A 17,552-nucleotide genomic window follows, 5' to 3' on the forward strand; every position below is an offset into this window, starting at 1 on the left:
CTCCATCTCCCCTTTCAATACCGCCTTTCTTTCTGTTTGCCTACTTGAACGCAATTATCCCTCCATTCCAGTGTCCTCTTCCTCCTCCTCCTCCTCCTCCTCGGTGGTGGCGCTTTTATTAAGCTCTTTGTACGTCTTTCTACCGCCATCTCCACTTTCTCCATTTTTAAGGTTAATGTGTCTGTACATGTACGTGTGTGTGTATGAGTGTGTGTTGTGCAGGCATGTCAGGGCAGGCATGTTACTAAGGCTACAAGAACTTAAATGACTCACCACATTGGACTGTGATAGATAGATAGATAGATAGATAGATAGATAGATAGATAGATAGATAGATAGATAGATAGATAGATAGATAGATAGATAGATAGATAGATAGATAGATAGATAGATAGATAGATATAGATAGATAGATAGATAGATAGATAGATAGATAGATAGATAGATAGATAGATAGATAGATAGATTCTTACACACACAGTCATTCTGCATAGGAATAACAAAAAAACAAAACAATAACACGGTGTTTCATTAACTATTCCACACTTCCCCTGCTTTATTAAGTTTATTACTCATGTACGACTGCACACCTGCTCTTAGAGCTTTCTGTGTCCGTTGGTGTGCGCTGGCACGTGGCAGCTTGTGTGTGTGAATATGTGTGTGTGTGTCTGCTATGGTGAAGCTTTGCCCAATAAAGACTGTGTGAGAGTGTGGACATGGTATTTGACTCTTGAAATCCAAACACTGCGGTTTGCCGACACGCCAGAGCTCGTGCCAGATCCTTGATGGATTCCCTGTTGGTGCAATTTCTCTTCTTCACTTTGTTTCCTTTGCTCTTTTATAAAAACACACCGATAAGAGAAGAGCTCAGGTGTTTAATTAGCTGAGTGAGATTCTGTTAATGCTACACATGTGCGTTTCCTTTGCTTTGCCACGTACATACAGACAGGTGAGACAATCATAGGAAACAGCTTTATGCAACACCACGATTAAATACAGCTCCCACGTAAAGCAGAGCTTAATTAACACTTGTCAGCCACGGTGACGGGACAAAGTGAACATCGTAAGCTCAACAAAGGTTAAAGTTATCAAACAGCATCTGTAATGGATTTCATCGTCTCCATAATGAACTTCTAACTGTAACGCAGCATCGCTGTTAGCTCCTGACTCCATGTCGTCCCTCCAGCCGTATAGAAAGGTAACTTTCAGGTCAAATCCATTCCCAACTATATTATCTGCCATTTCACCTTAAATTATATCTACTCGTCCTATTACAAGCTGATTGAGAGTCGAGCTCAAACAGCGAAGCTGATTAAAGCTACCTGGTGGAGTGGGGTTTTTTCCCCCCACCAACCACCACTGGCAGCAATATGAGGCGATGTGAGTCCTTTTATGTTTGTTCCTTCATGTCAATGGTTTCACATCATTGAACTGATCTACAGGAAACACATTTGGTGAGACGAGGCGAATGTAAACAGAAACTTCATTTACAAGAAACTCCACCAGCGCCTCTAACACATCAGCTGGATATTTATCGACAGCGATTTTGATCATCCATAAATCATCTTTTCCATCAAAAGCATTACACAACCAACATTATTATCCATTTGCAGCCTTTCAGCTGTGACGATTTGATTATAAACTTATCACCAAGTGATATTTCATAAAGGAAAACCATAAGGGAGAATGTTTGTTTTCTAAAACATAAAGAAAAGGTTGAGTGAAGACCTTAGTTGCTGAGATTAAAGGACATTTTCAAACTCCTTAATGTCTTTGGGTCCATGTGAAAGCTTCCTAGGAGCAAAAATGATCTGATAAATCTGACATCGAGCTCCAGACGTGCAGTCGAACATAAACAAACCCCTGCTTGTTGATTAGGAAAGTCTAATCTGGGTAAAAGCTCATACACGCACACAGACGAGGCGAATCACAAAAGAATCCTCCTTCACACAGAAAAGTGAACAACAACACACATACACAAAAAAAAAACAGACTGAGGCGAGCGGCACACAGAGCGTGACAGACTTTCAGTTATGACTTATTACTTGGGGGAGAAAAACAAATAAGCGATGGAATAATGAAGAGACAAAAAGACGGATGAAAAGAAACCTGGCACACCTACGAGCAAACGCATCTTTACAAGTCGGGCAACCGTGCATACAAGACCACACAGCCACATGCCTGTGTAGACAAAGACGGAGCAATCAACAAAAAGAAAAGCATGCATATCTGTGTGTGTGTGTGTGTCTGTGTGTGTGTGAGAGAGTGTGTTTGTGTGTGCAGTTGAGTGTGAGCCAGACTCCAGCTGAGAGGGGAAGCAATAGCAATTCCCACTGACCTGAAAACTAGCTTGCCAGCCACCTCAAAATATAGAGGAATGGGGGGGAGAAAAAAAGAAGGAGAATGTCAGTGAGCACGAAAGGCGATGAAAATACAGAAGGCGAGATTTAGAAACACAGAGAGAGAGTGGCCGTGGCGGCGAAGAGAAGATTTCAAGGAAAACACACGCCCAGGTGCAGCGAGGGATTACGGGAAGGAACAGGCCCCGACACCCCTTTGTACTGCCGGCTCATGGGAAAAGAATGAGAGGGGGAGAAAGACGAGATAGACAGAAAGAAAGAAAGAAAGAAAGAAAGAAAGAAAGAAAGAAAGAAAGAAAGAAAGAAGACGGGCGGACAGAAAAAGGACGAAGGGATCATGTGTGCTGCATCTGTACACACCCAGTGAGGAAAACAAAAAGTGTGAGTGTGTGTAAGTGTTGAGAGTGACTCTGTATGGGTGTGTGTAGATGTGTGGGAGTGTGTCCCTTTTTTGCTTTTGTGACTCCCGAGGTTCCCCGCGGTCAAGAGCGGATCCTCTTTCTCTCTCGTGCCCTCCTTTCATGCACTCATTCCCCCTCTTTTTTCCCCCCTCTCTCTCTTTTTTTTTTTTTTTTTTTATACACTCACTCCTCGTTCCCTCCCTCTCTTTTAGCGCAGCGCTGAATGGCCCTCTCTCTCTTGATGAGTGACTGATGAATGAAGTAGCTCTTTGAAGTCAAGAGTCACAGCAAGGCTGGTCAAGCGTGAAGAGATGCTGGACAAAAACCGGCGGAGGGAGAAGGGAGAAAGGAAGGAAGGGAGGAAGAGGTGGAAAAGAAAAGGCTGTGTAGGAGGAAGGGGAGGGGGGAGGGTATATTCAACAAGGGAAAACGTCAAACAGTGAACATCCATAAAGTCAGTTGAGGGACGGGGGCAGAATGTGTGTGGCAGCGGGGAAAAGAGAGAGAGAGAGAGCGTGGTCTGCATTTTTGCATGAGCGCCTCTAAGTATTTGCATTGTGGCGCCCGACATGCAAAAAGCACCGGCCTCACGCAACCCAAGACCTGATGAGGAGTCATCTTCTCTGCAGCAGTACACTGGCCCACCTGGGGGTCTTTGGTTTTCTCACGGTCCTCGAACGCCTCAGCGCTTCGTCTTTTATTTGCTGCGAACGCTCAGAAGCAAAAAACAAGACGTAGATTTTCTTAAACAGCGCGTTAACTGTGCTACTCCACTTTAATTACTTTCAGTGGTTTTCCTCTTGTTCTTCGAGCATTGCAGTCATTGTTCTGGTTTTACTATTGCCTTCTGCAAATGATTAAGCCCCTTTTGTCTTATGTTCTTGGCATTTTTCTTTTGTTTAGTCGTGTTAACTACTTATTTCTTCTGTTCGATCCCACTCCCCCTGCTGCCCTTTAGTGAGGAAAAAGGATTTTGCCTTCAATAGGACGTCAGTGTACACAGGGATTTGTTTTGAACCCAGTTCCTTGATTAAAGAAAGCTTAAATTAAACAGAGAGATCTTTTAATTTACCCGGGGCACAATGATACATTCATTTCTGAAAGCTCCTTGACAGTGGGGGCAACATTTGTAGGAAATGTCTGAGCTGCCACCAACAGTTTGTTGGCCTATTATGAATGACGCTAGTGTCTACGACTGTTTGCTGTTGTGTCAATGGCAGCGATGTGACAGGTGGTCGATGGGAAGACTGTCTCACAGTCATTCTTTCGGTTTGATTTGTCCAGCGCTTGAGGTCAAGAGGTCAAATTTTAACAACGCGCAAGAACCAAATAGTAAATGATTCATACGCCTCAGACTGGTAGCCAGTGGGAGTTGGAGTCGACTGATTTATCCTCCAAAGATAATTTATATCAGCACTTGGGAGCAATTTTGCACCACTTTTGGTCCGGACTCCAATATCTTAACAACTGTGGAACAGATTGCTGTGAAATTTTGCACAGACATTTACGGTCTCCAGAGGATGAATCCTACTGACTCATTATGATCCTCCAGCAGCACGAGCAGGTTCATATTTGTGATTCAGAGAGATATGCCTTTAGGACTGTTTGGTGGAATTACAATGCTTTTTTCCCTCATGAACACTTGTGATCTGAATCAGAATTAGGTTTATTGCAGACTAGGTTTTCACATACGAGCAACTTGCTGTGGTTTAGGCACAGAAAAATAAACACAGTACGAGCCCTAAACAGAATTTTTTTCTCAATAAAATATACACCCATCCACCGGCTATACTGCTGATCTGTGCAGCGTCACAGGGGGCCAATCCCAGCTAACAGAGGGCAAGGATATGATACACCATATCGAGACAAGTAACGCACACTTGTGCCAATTTAGAGTTACATATAAACCTCATGTGCGGGTCTTTGGACTGTGAAAGCCAGAGAAAAGCCAGACAACCCACACAGGTACAGAGGCTCCAGGCCTGTTGTTGTGAGGCAACAGCACTGACCACTGCACAACTGTGCTGAAATACAATAAATGATCTACAGCATAGTAAAAAAAAAAGAAAAGAAAATCATTAAAAATACACAAATATGTGCAATGTGCAATAACGACAAGGGAATGTGCAATAGCTGCATTCTGTACGGTATGAAAAACAACAACATGTGAGAAATGCGCGGGTAAGAAAGTGATCAAGGCTGCCAGTGAGTTAGTGTGCAGCTTCAGCTTGGTTTTCATTGCAGCATCACATCATTTGTATTAAACCGAGTCTCCAGCCGCAGACAGAGTCCAGAGTGAAGGCGGCGGCCAGCGCTGAAGCCTGAGCGAGGAAGAGGAAGCTCGTTCGCAGATTATCTAAAAATATTTGCCTTGATCGGAATCTTTATGAGCAGCTGATGAATCTATTAGTCTCGTCCGGTATCGACTATAAAACGCACACATGAGCCTTTTAAATGTAAGACACCCGCACACCGACTCCTGAAAATAGTCTTCCCCTCAGCGGGACCGGGTTTTCCCTTCCTATTAAACTCTTAACAGCTCGTCTATGTGCTTGTTAGGACAACCCAAGGCAAGATCTGAAATATTGATACATTTTGTGTTTTTTTTTTCTCCTGTACTAATCTTCTAAATGCCACAGCAGTATACATTGCATGCGTGGTAGCTAGCGAGAGAGATTCAATAGGGTTTTAAGTGAGTGGAGTCTAATATAAAGTAATAAGAAATGGGAGCAGGTGGAGGTTTAGTCTCCTTCTCAAAAGACACTTTGACAGACAACTCAAGGCTGTCAGCAGGTTTATTACATGTCGTAAGGGATCAAACTGGAGGTTTCACTTTTACAAGACGACTTCCCAAACTTATCTTGTTAAGTTTCACAGCAGATTTTTAAAAAGGAGTTGAGTTGAGATCTAATATTACCTTCATAATTTTGGCAATCACCCTCAAGACCAATGCATTTTTCTATTTTTTTATTTTTTATATCAGTGCACGCAAAGGAAATAGAAATGAAAAAAGAAAGTGCAGCTCCCCAGGGTGAGTGAGAGAGAACACTACACCCCTCCCGTGTTTATCTCAATCTCACATCAGATCAGATCACTGGCGGATAAAAGCCCTTCCTGACACATCACTTCCTCTCTCTGGAGGAAGCCGACACGTGCTGGGAACCCAAAACGACAGTGTGGCGGCGGAGGATGAAGAAGTGAAAGTTTTTCTGACAGATAGCGAGAGAGAGTGAGAGAGAGAAACCAGGGGGAGGGAGAAAAGGGGGGGAGAGAACAGCAGAAGGGAGGGTTAGGGGGGTGTCGGGGGATGAAAGTGCATAGCGAGAGAGAAAAAAGGTGAAACCTACATACTCGTGGCCCAGATCCACGGTGCCGCGTAGGGTGAAGAGGAAGACGGAGGAGGAGGAGGAGGCAGAGCAGTGAGAGACAAAGAGGTGAAGAGACACTAAGAATAGTATAACTGGATTAGCTTTAACACTGACCTTTATTCAGCAGGGTGACACTCTCCCGCTCTCTCAATTGCTCTTTACAGCAGTTACAGAAGAGGCTTGTCCTACTTTTGCACTGTTTAGCTCCACAACGGGCCGCGCTGAGATTTCCAGATGAGGCGACTTATTTATTTAACCCTTGTTAGACCAGATGGTGTCAGTTTTATGAAAGAGCCTGCCTGTGTTTAATATGTGGAAGGGGGGTGGTGGTGGTGTGTGGGTGTTTGTGTCATGAGAGCGGCTACAATATAATTTACTGTTCTCATCAAAATCACTTTTTGTAAATGTAATTTTCACAGGACGGCAGCTGGCATTTTAATTACGTTACTGACAGCGTCTCGACAACTCGAGTGTCTGTGGTGTGTGTGCTCAGATAAAGAGATGCCCCACTCAAAAAAACAAAAACAAAAAAAAACCTGACACAGCAAACTGAAAGTAGGAAAAAGTGAGTGAGTACGATTCCCCAGAACAAAAACACAAAAACCTCATTTCATGCTACCATTGGCGTCTTTCTCAACAATCATGTGACTTTGTTTGTGTGTTAGTTTCACTAGTGTTTCAGTTTTTTGTAGTTCACTTCTGTAATATAACAGGATCCGAAAACGATAGGAGGAAGAGTGCGCTGGTAAACAAAACCAACTCTAGAACTCCAGTTATAATGATAGCGAAGGTATAAACATTCAACTTCCTAAAATAAGTAAATAAATAACCCATAATAGCCGTAATAATTCACATGAAACATAGAAGGTAAACCTCAGGAACCTGCTTCTTTTTCCACAAACGAGAACCGAAACACTAAGGAATTCCCCTGTTTTAAAAGTCCAGACACCTTTCACATATTATTTATTATCAAACTTATTAAAACCAGTCAGTTGGAGAAAAAAGTCAACTTACAAGTGAAGCTTGGTGAGATTTATAATAAAGACACATTAAAAAAAACAAGCAACTGCATTTGACCTGCAATAATTAACTGAAGGTGCGTTTTCTGCAACTTTCAACCTCAATTAAAGCTGACGGGCTTCAGAAGTCAGTTACACGTAGCTTCAAGCTGATAAACGGACCTCAAGTGAAAATTTTTTGGTCAAAGAAAAAGTCCAAAAATCAACTAAATGATCAAGACACTGCTTTTATTTTACCTCATCCCTCTGTTTTTTATGCTTGGTACTACTTCTCTAAAGGTTTATGACATTATGAATTATATTTTGACTGTCAAGCAAAATAAGGTTTTTGATATTATGAATTGTATTTCTTAATAATTCTCAGTCATAGATTACCATACAAGGCCTGGGCATTTATTAGAAAAAATATAAAAGGAGGGTATTGGTTAATTCAGAGCTTTTTTAAAATAATTTAGCTTTAAGTATGAAAAAGACAGCTCATGCCAGCAACAGAGACTTTTAGTTTGCGCACAGTCACACACATCAAATCACCGTACACACTTGAGAACACAGATTGCACAGGCTGCACATTCACACAGCATGGACCCACAGACATGCAACCGCAGCTTGAATGCACAAATGAAGGCACATAACACACAGTCACAGACACACACATACACACACACACACACACAGAAAAAAAAAAAAAAAAAACATGTACAGCTTCAAAAAGGAGCAACTGTGGAGATGTACGGCTCTGCCCTGGAGTGAAGCAGACAAACCAAGTGTAGCAGAACGAGGAATCTCTGTGTTTTTTTCGCTTCTGTCTTTCCATGAATGGCATCAGCACTTTAGCTGTTCTGGTGGGGCTCTAACATGCACAGACGGCCGCACACACAAACACACACACACACACACGCATGCACACAGACAAAAGCCGCTGGCATCCTGGGATGGCATGATGGTCAGAAAAATGGAGAGGGGCCTGATGGGAAAGAGACAGGGTGAGGTGAAGGGAAGGATGCAGACACACAAACGCTATCATTCATTCTCTTCTTTTGGGGATTTGGTAAAAGTTAGCTCGCTGTGTGTGTGTGTGTGCGTCTAAAGAGGAGACAGTCCCAATCAGTTAAAACTCCTCCCCCTAATTCAAAGAGGCAGTATGGGATTTGCATTTTTCCCACAATTCAATTAACACGCTTGTCAGCCTCTCCTCTACTCGTTCTTCGTTCCGTCCTTTGGCCATCTCCCGCTCGCACACATACAAACACTCTCCCACAGACACACACACACACACACAAACACACATTAGCATCATGAATAGACGCACGCATGCAGCAAAATGGATGCATTTATTTGTTTGTTTACAAATAAATGAGGAGGCGCTGGGGGGTGATGGATGAGGAGAAGCTCCCGGGTCACATCCTGTCTGGACTTGTCACATGAAAAAGACAGCGCTGTGAGAGGATGCAGAGAGAGCAGTGCCTGGGCATGCCTCTCTTTCTCTCCCTTCGGCCTCTCTCCATCTCCAGGAGAAGTGAAGGAGGAGAGGGGGAAAAAGATGAGAAGTGTCATCAAAGAATAGGCGACTGTGGGTGTTAAAAAGAGAGACAGACACTCTGGGATGGGGGGCGGGGGGGGGGTCGATATGTGGCAGGAGACCAGACGTCGGAGACAAGGCCAAACCCGATTTAGAAACCAGGATCTAGGATCAGCCACAGACGCGCTGACATTGCCGTGGGAGAGCGGCTAATGACTTCAGCTCGCCTCTTGTCTGATTAATAGCCTGTAATCCCATTCTCATGGAGAGAGCATACCATAGCATTCTGCGGCAGCACCAACTCATTAACCACTATAGAAATGCCCACTAATCACTCAACCCCGCTCATAGCTCGCTATAGCACGGCTAATGCTAGGCTAGGCTAATCAATAGGCAGTAATCCTGTTGGCGGAGCTGCAGCAGCGTAGCGCCCCTCATTACCAGACCCATGGAAATGTCTGCTAATCATTCACCGCACGGTTATTTGTCCACAGGGCCGAGGAATCACTTTGGTGGTGGCGGTGGGGGGAGCAGTAGTGGTGGTTGCGGTGGTGGTGGAGGGGGGGTGACATTTGACAGTCAGCGGCAGAGGGTGGAAGAGACAGAGTGACACACAGAGCCACAGAGGCTGTGTAATGATTAAGAAACACATCACTCCAGCTTTTCTTTACTACTCTCTCTCCCTCTCTGCCGTCTTTGTCGCGGGTACAGGCCGGATGGGTCTGGAAAGGCTCTGCTCTGTGTCAGCATCATTCACTTTGGATCAATCAATGAAGGGAAAAAAAAAAACCCTTCACAGATCCATAACAGCTAATCAATGATGTAGGCTCGCAGGAGGCAGAGCAATGATGATAACCCCCTCGTAGACCACCGGTAGAGACCGTCGTCGCATCGTCGGCGGTCAAGCGGATCCCTCTGCGTGTTCTGTCTTTAAGAAGCACTGAGGTGAAACAGAATCAATGGCCACATCAGTCTTAACTCAACTTGACCGTACTGGTTTTGTATTCTGGACAGCTTCAGTTAAAGTAGATACATGACTCCAGTCCACACTTTTTCTTTTTTTTTTTTTACCTTCACATTTTTCAACAGTTTGGTTTTTAATGAGGCCATTTGCACCCTTGGCCTGCTGTAGCAAAAAAAATGGCTGAACAACAGGCACGGCATCAAACTAAAAAAACCTCCACTGTTTGTGTAACACAAGGGGCCCGGGCAAAGGTATCCACATCCACCTCCAGCACCTCCAGAGCTAAACTATCTCTCCAACTTTGAATTGTGAGGCGAGGTCGAGTTTATACGTGACGCTGACCCGAGGCTGAACCTGAGCTGAACTCCTGTAGTGGAGAGGAAGCAGCCGTGTAGCTGGGAGGCCTGTCAACACTCGCCTAAAGCCACTGAAGAAGAAAAAAAACACACATAGGGGCTGTATCTCACCCTATTGTGAGTGTGATTGCGTGTTGAGTCGACCGTCCTTTCACTAGTATGTTGCGAGAAGCGGCGCATTAAAAACACGGAGAGCCACTCACGCAGCGGCTTTATGTGCTCTTCTTGGTGCATGGGCTGATCTGGTGCTGAATTAAGCCTGTAATTAAAAGGGTAGGATATCATTTGAGTGAGTAATCTAATCATTTTATTCAGAGCTGCTTTTGAAAACAGAAGTAAAAACATCTAAATGTACAACGAGCAAGTGATCAAGTGCAACGGAGGATCATATTACTGGTGTTGCAGACGAGGTGAGCGTCATGATAATCAGCTTTTGTTATTCTTCTTGTGAATGACTTGATGGTTCAGTGCTCTGGTTTCTAACCTGTGGGTTAAATTTAAAAAAGGATCGCAGGTTGATTAACAAGTTTGGAAGACCTGGAGCACGATTTTTTAACAATTCTAGCCAATGCAAATAAAACAGCACGAGACGGAAGAACTGAAACTCTTTATGACTTCATGTCCCGGGTTGAATGTAGGTAAATGAAGCTTTGTTTTGAGGAAGTGAGAGGTCAAAAAAGATTGGAAACCAGTGGTTTAGTGGTTTAAATGCCAAATAAAGAGCTACTAAAAACCAAATGGTGTCTTTAAATGACTCACTATGACAAAAATAATTCAAGTTCTAATGATAGCTAAGAGTCTGTAAGCAGCATTTTGTTTGTCATTTCAGACATTTACCACGACAGGTTCATTAGGCCTCGTCCACATGCAAACAGAGCTTTCCTAAAAACAACCTTTTACTTTCTTTGTTCTCAAAAAGTTTTCCGTAAACACGACATCGTTTCAACAAATGTCTGCGTACACATGACTCAAAACGCTGTAGTGCATATGCCAGGCCTGTATGTGGCGCTTCAACACTTCCACGCTGCATACAAACTCCAAACATTACAAGTTGACAAAGGGGCCCGGCAGTAGTCCGCCGTTGTTGTTGTTATGCGACGTCCAACAGTGTGGATCCGGTTACTGGTGACAGAGGTGGGCTATGACATCATCGTTTAACAAAAGATCTGTTTTGGTACCCGTTTCCAAGTGACCAAAACAATAAAAAAAAACTTTTGTGGATACTCCTAAACCCGTATTTGTGTGGACGGCTCCTTAATCTTTTCATGGCTCCAGTATCAAAAGAAGAAAAGTGTTTCACTAAATGTACTTTTATTCCTCTCTGTGTGTGGACGTCGGGCCGGTCCAGGTGTTAAATCACCAGCTGGTTTCCAAGAGAAACGGGCTCATCCCATAAGTAAAATCCATCTGAGCCTGGTAAAACAGGCGGGGAATAACTGGCTGGAGGGATATGGGAATGTTTGTTGGGAATGCTGCGGCCGCATTGGAGGATGAGTGGACGTAACCAGCTTTGGAGCGCCCGGCCGCCAGCGCTTAAACCCGGCTAATCTGATTGGATTAACACCGACCTGCCTGGCTACACATGAGCGCATGCACGCACACACACACACACACACACACACATACACACGCATTCAAACACACGCACACACACACACACACATTTGTACAACTATATGCCAATCAGACAGGGCCGCCCGCCTCTGCAGCTTCCTGGAGTTCATCTGGATTCTGGGTTGTGCCGGCTGGCTGGCTGGCTGATGGCACCATGCTGGGGCCGCCACATGCACACGCATCCGCTCTCACGACACACACACACACACATACACACACACAGAGCCATCTTAGAGTGCAGTGATTTGTGCTGTGAATCTGAAACAGACCTATTGAAAGAAGAGTAATGCCCAGTGCCTGACAACCGTGCTAATTGACTAGCCCCCTCCCCAGCAATGAAACTAAACGTTTTCACCCCTCCATCTTTTATCTTTTCAATCATTCCCTGACAGCTCTCGCCTCTTGTCCCACACTCATCCCCATCCCGCATCATCTTCCTCATATTGCTCTTCATCATCGCCTCCCTCTATACGCCTCGGCCCCTGCAGCCCCTCCTCCCCTCCTCCCGCCCCCCCTTCTCCCTCTCCCTCATACTCATACATGTAATCATTCATTAGAACCAAGGCAGTTGTCCATTAGGCAAAGCGGCCATTTTGGAAATTGCAGCAAATCTTCCATGAAAAGACATTTCCTCTAATGCAGTAGTCACGCTCAGAGGGAGAGAGGGAGAAAGGGAGAGAGAGAGAGATGGCAAAGGAGAGAGAGAAAGACGAGGGGGCCGAGATGGATGGAAGAGGAGGGAGAGGGAAAAAAGGGGTGAGAGAGGGGGGAAAGTGAAGGAGTGAGATAGAGAGAAAGCCCCCCGGCCATAAAGCCACCAAGCGGAAAGCAAGCCTGCTGTTTGATTAGAGAGTGACACCATCATGGAGGGAAGGAAGGAAGGAGGGAGGAGAGGAGAGGGAGGAAAGGACGGGAGGAGAGGGAGGGGGGGGGGTGTTTTAGAGGGGATGAAGAGGAGGCAGAGGAGAGAAAAAGAGAGAGAGAGCGAAAAACAGGCAGTGATTTGAGAGAGGACCGAGATGGAGGCAGTAAAATTAGCCCCATCACTTTGCTTACCAAGACGCTCGATGACACACTAGGATTAAAAACAGACACACAAACACTTGAGATGCGCACACACACACACACACACACACACACACACACACAGGACAGATGGTATCCCCCATGTGAAAATGTAGCTCTAATTTGAGTAAAGTAATAGGAACCTCCTTAACCAATTAGGAACCCCATTTCTAAGGCCGTGCATTAAGGTCCGTGTGTTTGTCTTACTCGCTCATTAGTGTGTGTACGTGTATGTGTGTATTTGTGTGTGTGTGTGTGTGTGTGTGTGTGTGTGTGTGTGTGTGTGTGTGTATATTAGTATTTCCCATGGGATCAGTGAAGAACATCAAAACTGATACGAGAGGTGGGAAATGACAAATCCACTCTGAGTGGCGCTCTGCTGAGTAGCTATATGCGAGCTCTTTTTCTCCCACAATGCCACTGTTCGTCTCGATCTCATCTCATCACCGATCAAAGACAGACCTGTCTCTCCTATTACCAACCGTTCACCTTGCAGACGCTCGCTCCTGCTCAACGCGCCTTCCACTAAAGCTGACACATTTGTCACTGGACCAAAACTGAGCTTAATCCATCATAACATTTTTTCCCTCCCTCCCTCTCTCCCCCACAGTTTATGATACAGAGTATATGAAAAAAAAATCACCATATTCGATCCAATTTCCTCAATGTCTCCACAGACCCATACAGCCATGGCAAGAGGCCCAGTAATGTTACACACCAGCTTGAGGCATTCAGAGATATCTGAACAACTGTTTCTAAGGGGGCAACTGTTGATATATATCGTGTTTTATAAGTTTTAGGTTCTCACGTGTGTAGCTACATGTGCTGATTCCTTGATGTTACGTGTTAGTAAACTGAATAAGCCTGAGTTTTGATCCTCCTGCTTCCTCTCGTGACTTTTACATCCTGCAACAGTTAAAACAAAAGCACATGTCCTTCTTTCCAACAAATACAGTCAATGTCGACTACAACTTGTCCATTGTGTGATTTTTTCTGTCATTCAGGAGATTATGCACTTGAATGCAGCTGATAGAAATGGTCCTAATTCAAGTTTATATTTTTTGCAGCGTCTGAAACGTTTGTGTAAAATGCACTTGACAGCTGGAAGAGAACACAGCTGCAGAGAAGGAGAGAGACAGAAAGAGAGCTGGAGCTCGACAGTAAAACTGCTGCTGCAGCTGCTGCGTGGTCAGAGATTTCTAGATAGGCCGTTTCCTCTCTCTCTCTCTCTCTCTCTCTTTTTTCGTGAAAGTTAAAAAAGACACAGCCCCTCCAATCTCCATCCACCACGCGGGCAGGTATGTGGAGTGTCAGCCGCTAAACGCTGACTGGGGGTGACAAGACTGTTTATCTCTCCGCCACACTGACAATACAGCACAGCACAGACTTGAAAGCTATGCGTACAACACTGCGCCAAGAAAATCCCCCTCGCCGCCGCTCTGTAAACACAGATGATCTTTTTCACACTTCCTCCGGCCTCCTCCTCGCCACACTGCTACTGCCCCCCCCCCGCCCCCCCGCCCCAAGACAAATGTCCCTGAACAAGCACTGCCACATTGATACCAGGGAACGCGAGGACTTGAGCAAACTCGGGGAGAAGGTCGTGTAGAGACGGAGAAGGAGGAGGAGGAGGAGGAGGCAATGAGACGGAACAAGACGCAAGAATAGGAAGAGAAAACAAAGAGAGTGTTTTCAGTTTCTCTTTGGAGGAAAGTAGAAGTAGCGTGTAATATGGAGCAGCACTGACTTTCTTCAGGGTGCCATTAAGCCTATAGTCCCTTGTTTCTTCTGTCAGCAGTGATAGGATAGTCTATTATACCAGAGGCAAGATGCTCTCTCTCTCTCTCTGCTACAGTAGACCGTTCCCCATCTACTCCGTCTCCCTGTCGCTTTCTGTTCCCGTGGCTTCTGCAGGTGCACACACACACAGATATGTATACACACACACATTCTGGCTTTGAAAAAGTGCTCACAAAGTGATGAAAGGCCGTTTATCCTGCATCCACTGTGATATCTCAGCGCGCCATGCAGAATGGCCGGACGCGTTATCACCTCTGACCGGGGAAAACCACGGGAGTCGGGACCGACGCCAACAGCAAATACCACTGCTAGTGTGTGTGTATGTGTGTGTGTCCCAGCGGTAATAATCACCCGGATTAGAGTGGAGCCAAACCCCCGCAGGGCACCCCCCTCCCCTCCTCTCCTCCTCCTCCTCCTCCTCCTCCTCCCCCGGTCTCCCCACCTACCGACCCAGCCCATCCCTGCCCTGCCCTGCCTTGCAGCGCTGAGCCCCCCCAGTTGGAGCAGCAGCCCCCGGTGGGAAGCAGAGCAGCCGGCCTGTGACATCTCCAGCTCCGCGTCTGGCTGCCAGACAGACAGTCAGATAGATAGATAGATAGATAGTCACTCCTGTCTCTTCTTTAAAATTCCCACATCTTTCAAACGGCCCCTTTGTCCTATTGATCATTCCAAAAAAAAAGGAAGGAAAAAAAATCCTTAGCACAAGCTTAGACAATACAAAGACACATAACCCATTCAACAAGCATTCCCCTTTAACCACAAGGGTGCAGTGAAATGGAAGTTGATACAGCCGTCAATATGTCTGGGATGAGGGATGCAATACGCTGGCAACAACAATGGGCTAGGCGAGGAGGAGAAATGGGTTATAACTTAATAAGAATGCGCGTCGTGTCTGGATACCTTGCAGTCAATGTGAGGGATTATTACTGAATAGAAATGTTGCCTGGATGTGTTACACACACACAGACACACACATGCACGCAGACACAGAGAGGATTCAGTGGGAGGAGGACACCCATCCTGATACTGTGGTGGCACCTATCAACAATTGTCAAGAGGCACTGTTGAGCTTTCCTCGTGTGCATTTGTGACAGGGCGGTGTTGAAATGTCAATCAACGTTTTGTTTTTTGTCTTTTCAATGTGCAGCCTATTATCAAGCCACTATTTCAGGAGGATGCTCTCCTTTCCGATTCCACGCCACAACATTAACAACAACGTCCCACCCAGCGAGGAGAGAAAAAACCCCTTTTGATTTAGGATAACAAAGCGACCAATGTGGCATTACTCATTATAAAGACTGGAGGGACTTGTGTTGTGTGTTTGTAATTCAGTTATGGGATTACAGCAAAAATTATATTACCTTCTGTTATGTTGTGCTGTGTTGTCTCTGGTGTCATTCCTGTGGTATAAATTGAGACTAAAAATAGCTGCATACTCTTGTAAAAACTTTTGATATTTTGTGTGAAGAAATGCTTTTAAAAATTTACCATCAGATTGGGCCTATTATAATTGCCCCTCCAGAGGAATAAAACCGCATTAAAAGGCTGTTTTGTAGACCAGCCACAGATATGTACCGAGCAGGATTATCAAAGTAGATATGGGAGCGTGGGTAATTAAGTCATTTTTTTAAATTAGTTTGAATTTTAAGTTTTGATTTAGAGTGATTAGATTAAGTTTAAATCGTATGTGAGTTCACAGTGACCTTATGTAAAGCTCACTTTGACATCACTGCAATATTCTTCTAAAGGTTAGATATTATAACAATAATAAAGTTTAAAAGTTACAATGATCTAATAATCAGAAATATGTCAAAAGAGTTGCTGAAGGTTTTCCAGGCGCTGCACTACAGGTTTACAACCCCAACTCCCCTCCTCTCCTCTCCTCTCCTCTGCATGTGCTCGCCTCGCTCATAATCTATAGTCAATAATAATGCGATTTACATTTCCCCCCAGTTGTAAGTTAACCTCTTAACTTACCTTTGATTTTTCTGCTTGTTCTCCTTCTTGTTGAGGACCCCCGGCACGCAGTTGGTGAGCTCGGTCCAGTCGGCGTGCAAGCCGCAGCTCCAGCCCGTGGAGAACCGGGAGAAGAGCCAGGTCTCCTTGCGGTTCGGCCGGTAGCAGGTACACTTCTTCTGGCCCGGTCTGCAGTCGCACGGGACCTCCAGGCGCACATTTTGCACCAGGTGTCTGCCGAAGGTAGTCCCGCCGGTCTTCTGGATGTGCAAAAACACGATCACGTCCTCCCCCTTGATTTGGAAATCAATCGTCCGCTCCAGGTCCCTGACGGGGAAGTAGTATTTCTTAACGTAGTGGGGGTCCGGAGTCGGGAAGATGTCCCCCTCGTCCTCCTCCGTGAAATAACCGTGCGGGGAGCCGAAATTGATCACCCCGGGGGCCACGTACTGATAGAGAATCAGCATGAAACACACGGATCCGACGACGATCAACAAGAATTTGCTGCTCCTCTCGACCATGTTCCTTCCCAGTGCGGTTCCTGCAGCACGCTACCATTTCCCAGTCAAGCCGACAACAGGGAGCTGCAGCAGGGCGCTCGGCTTCTTCATGCTCGCTCTCTCCCTTCCTCCTCCTTCTCCTCTTCTCCTCTCTCTCTGTTGCTCTCTCTCTTTCCTTCTGCCAGCCAAAAGCAAAGCAAAAGAAGAAACACACGCTCACAACACAACACAACACACACAGACACAACAACACACTTCTTCGTTTTCGGGGGGCTTCAATTCAATTCAATTCAATTCAAGAAGAGTAGTAGTGGCTCATTCCGCTACGAGACGACCAGACCGGCGAAGTTGGCTCATCGTTTCACGCTAGACCCAGTTCAGCGGCGTGAAAGACGCATTGTAAACTCGGTTGAAGACGAAGAAGCAGACCCCCCCTCCCGCTGTCGTCGTCGACCCTCCCCCGTTTACTTTACTTTGGTTTCTGGGCTTCACCACCGCCGCCGCACGGACTCACTGCATCTCCATGGAGCTGTGTTCCCCGGATGCAGCCCGACGAGGACTACTATACCTTTTCAACCTCTCTCTCTCTCCCTCTCTCTCTCTTAAAAACACGGTGAAAGGGAGAGTCGC

General features: G+C 45.5%; 1 protein-coding gene across 1 annotated transcript in view; it reads right to left on the bottom strand.

Moving 5' to 3' along the window:
- The window catches only part of hs6st1a (heparan sulfate 6-O-sulfotransferase 1a), a 58,196-nt gene extending 41,138 nt beyond the window's left edge, over positions 1 to 17,058 (bottom strand). The window contains exon 1 of the mRNA XM_085767784.1: positions 16,444 to 17,058. Within this exon, the coding sequence (XP_085623910.1) occupies positions 16,444 to 16,943 (500 nt within the window). The 5' untranslated portion in view covers positions 16,944 to 17,058. The remainder of the gene's footprint in view (positions 1 to 16,443) is intronic.
- Positions 17,059 to 17,552: the final 494 nt, after the last annotated feature.

This window comes from Trachurus japonicus, chromosome 22 (genome assembly GCF_045865225.1).
Source record: "Trachurus japonicus isolate A0001 chromosome 22, Traja_1.0".
Lineage (NCBI taxonomy): Eukaryota > Metazoa > Chordata > Actinopteri > Carangiformes > Carangidae > Trachurus > Trachurus japonicus.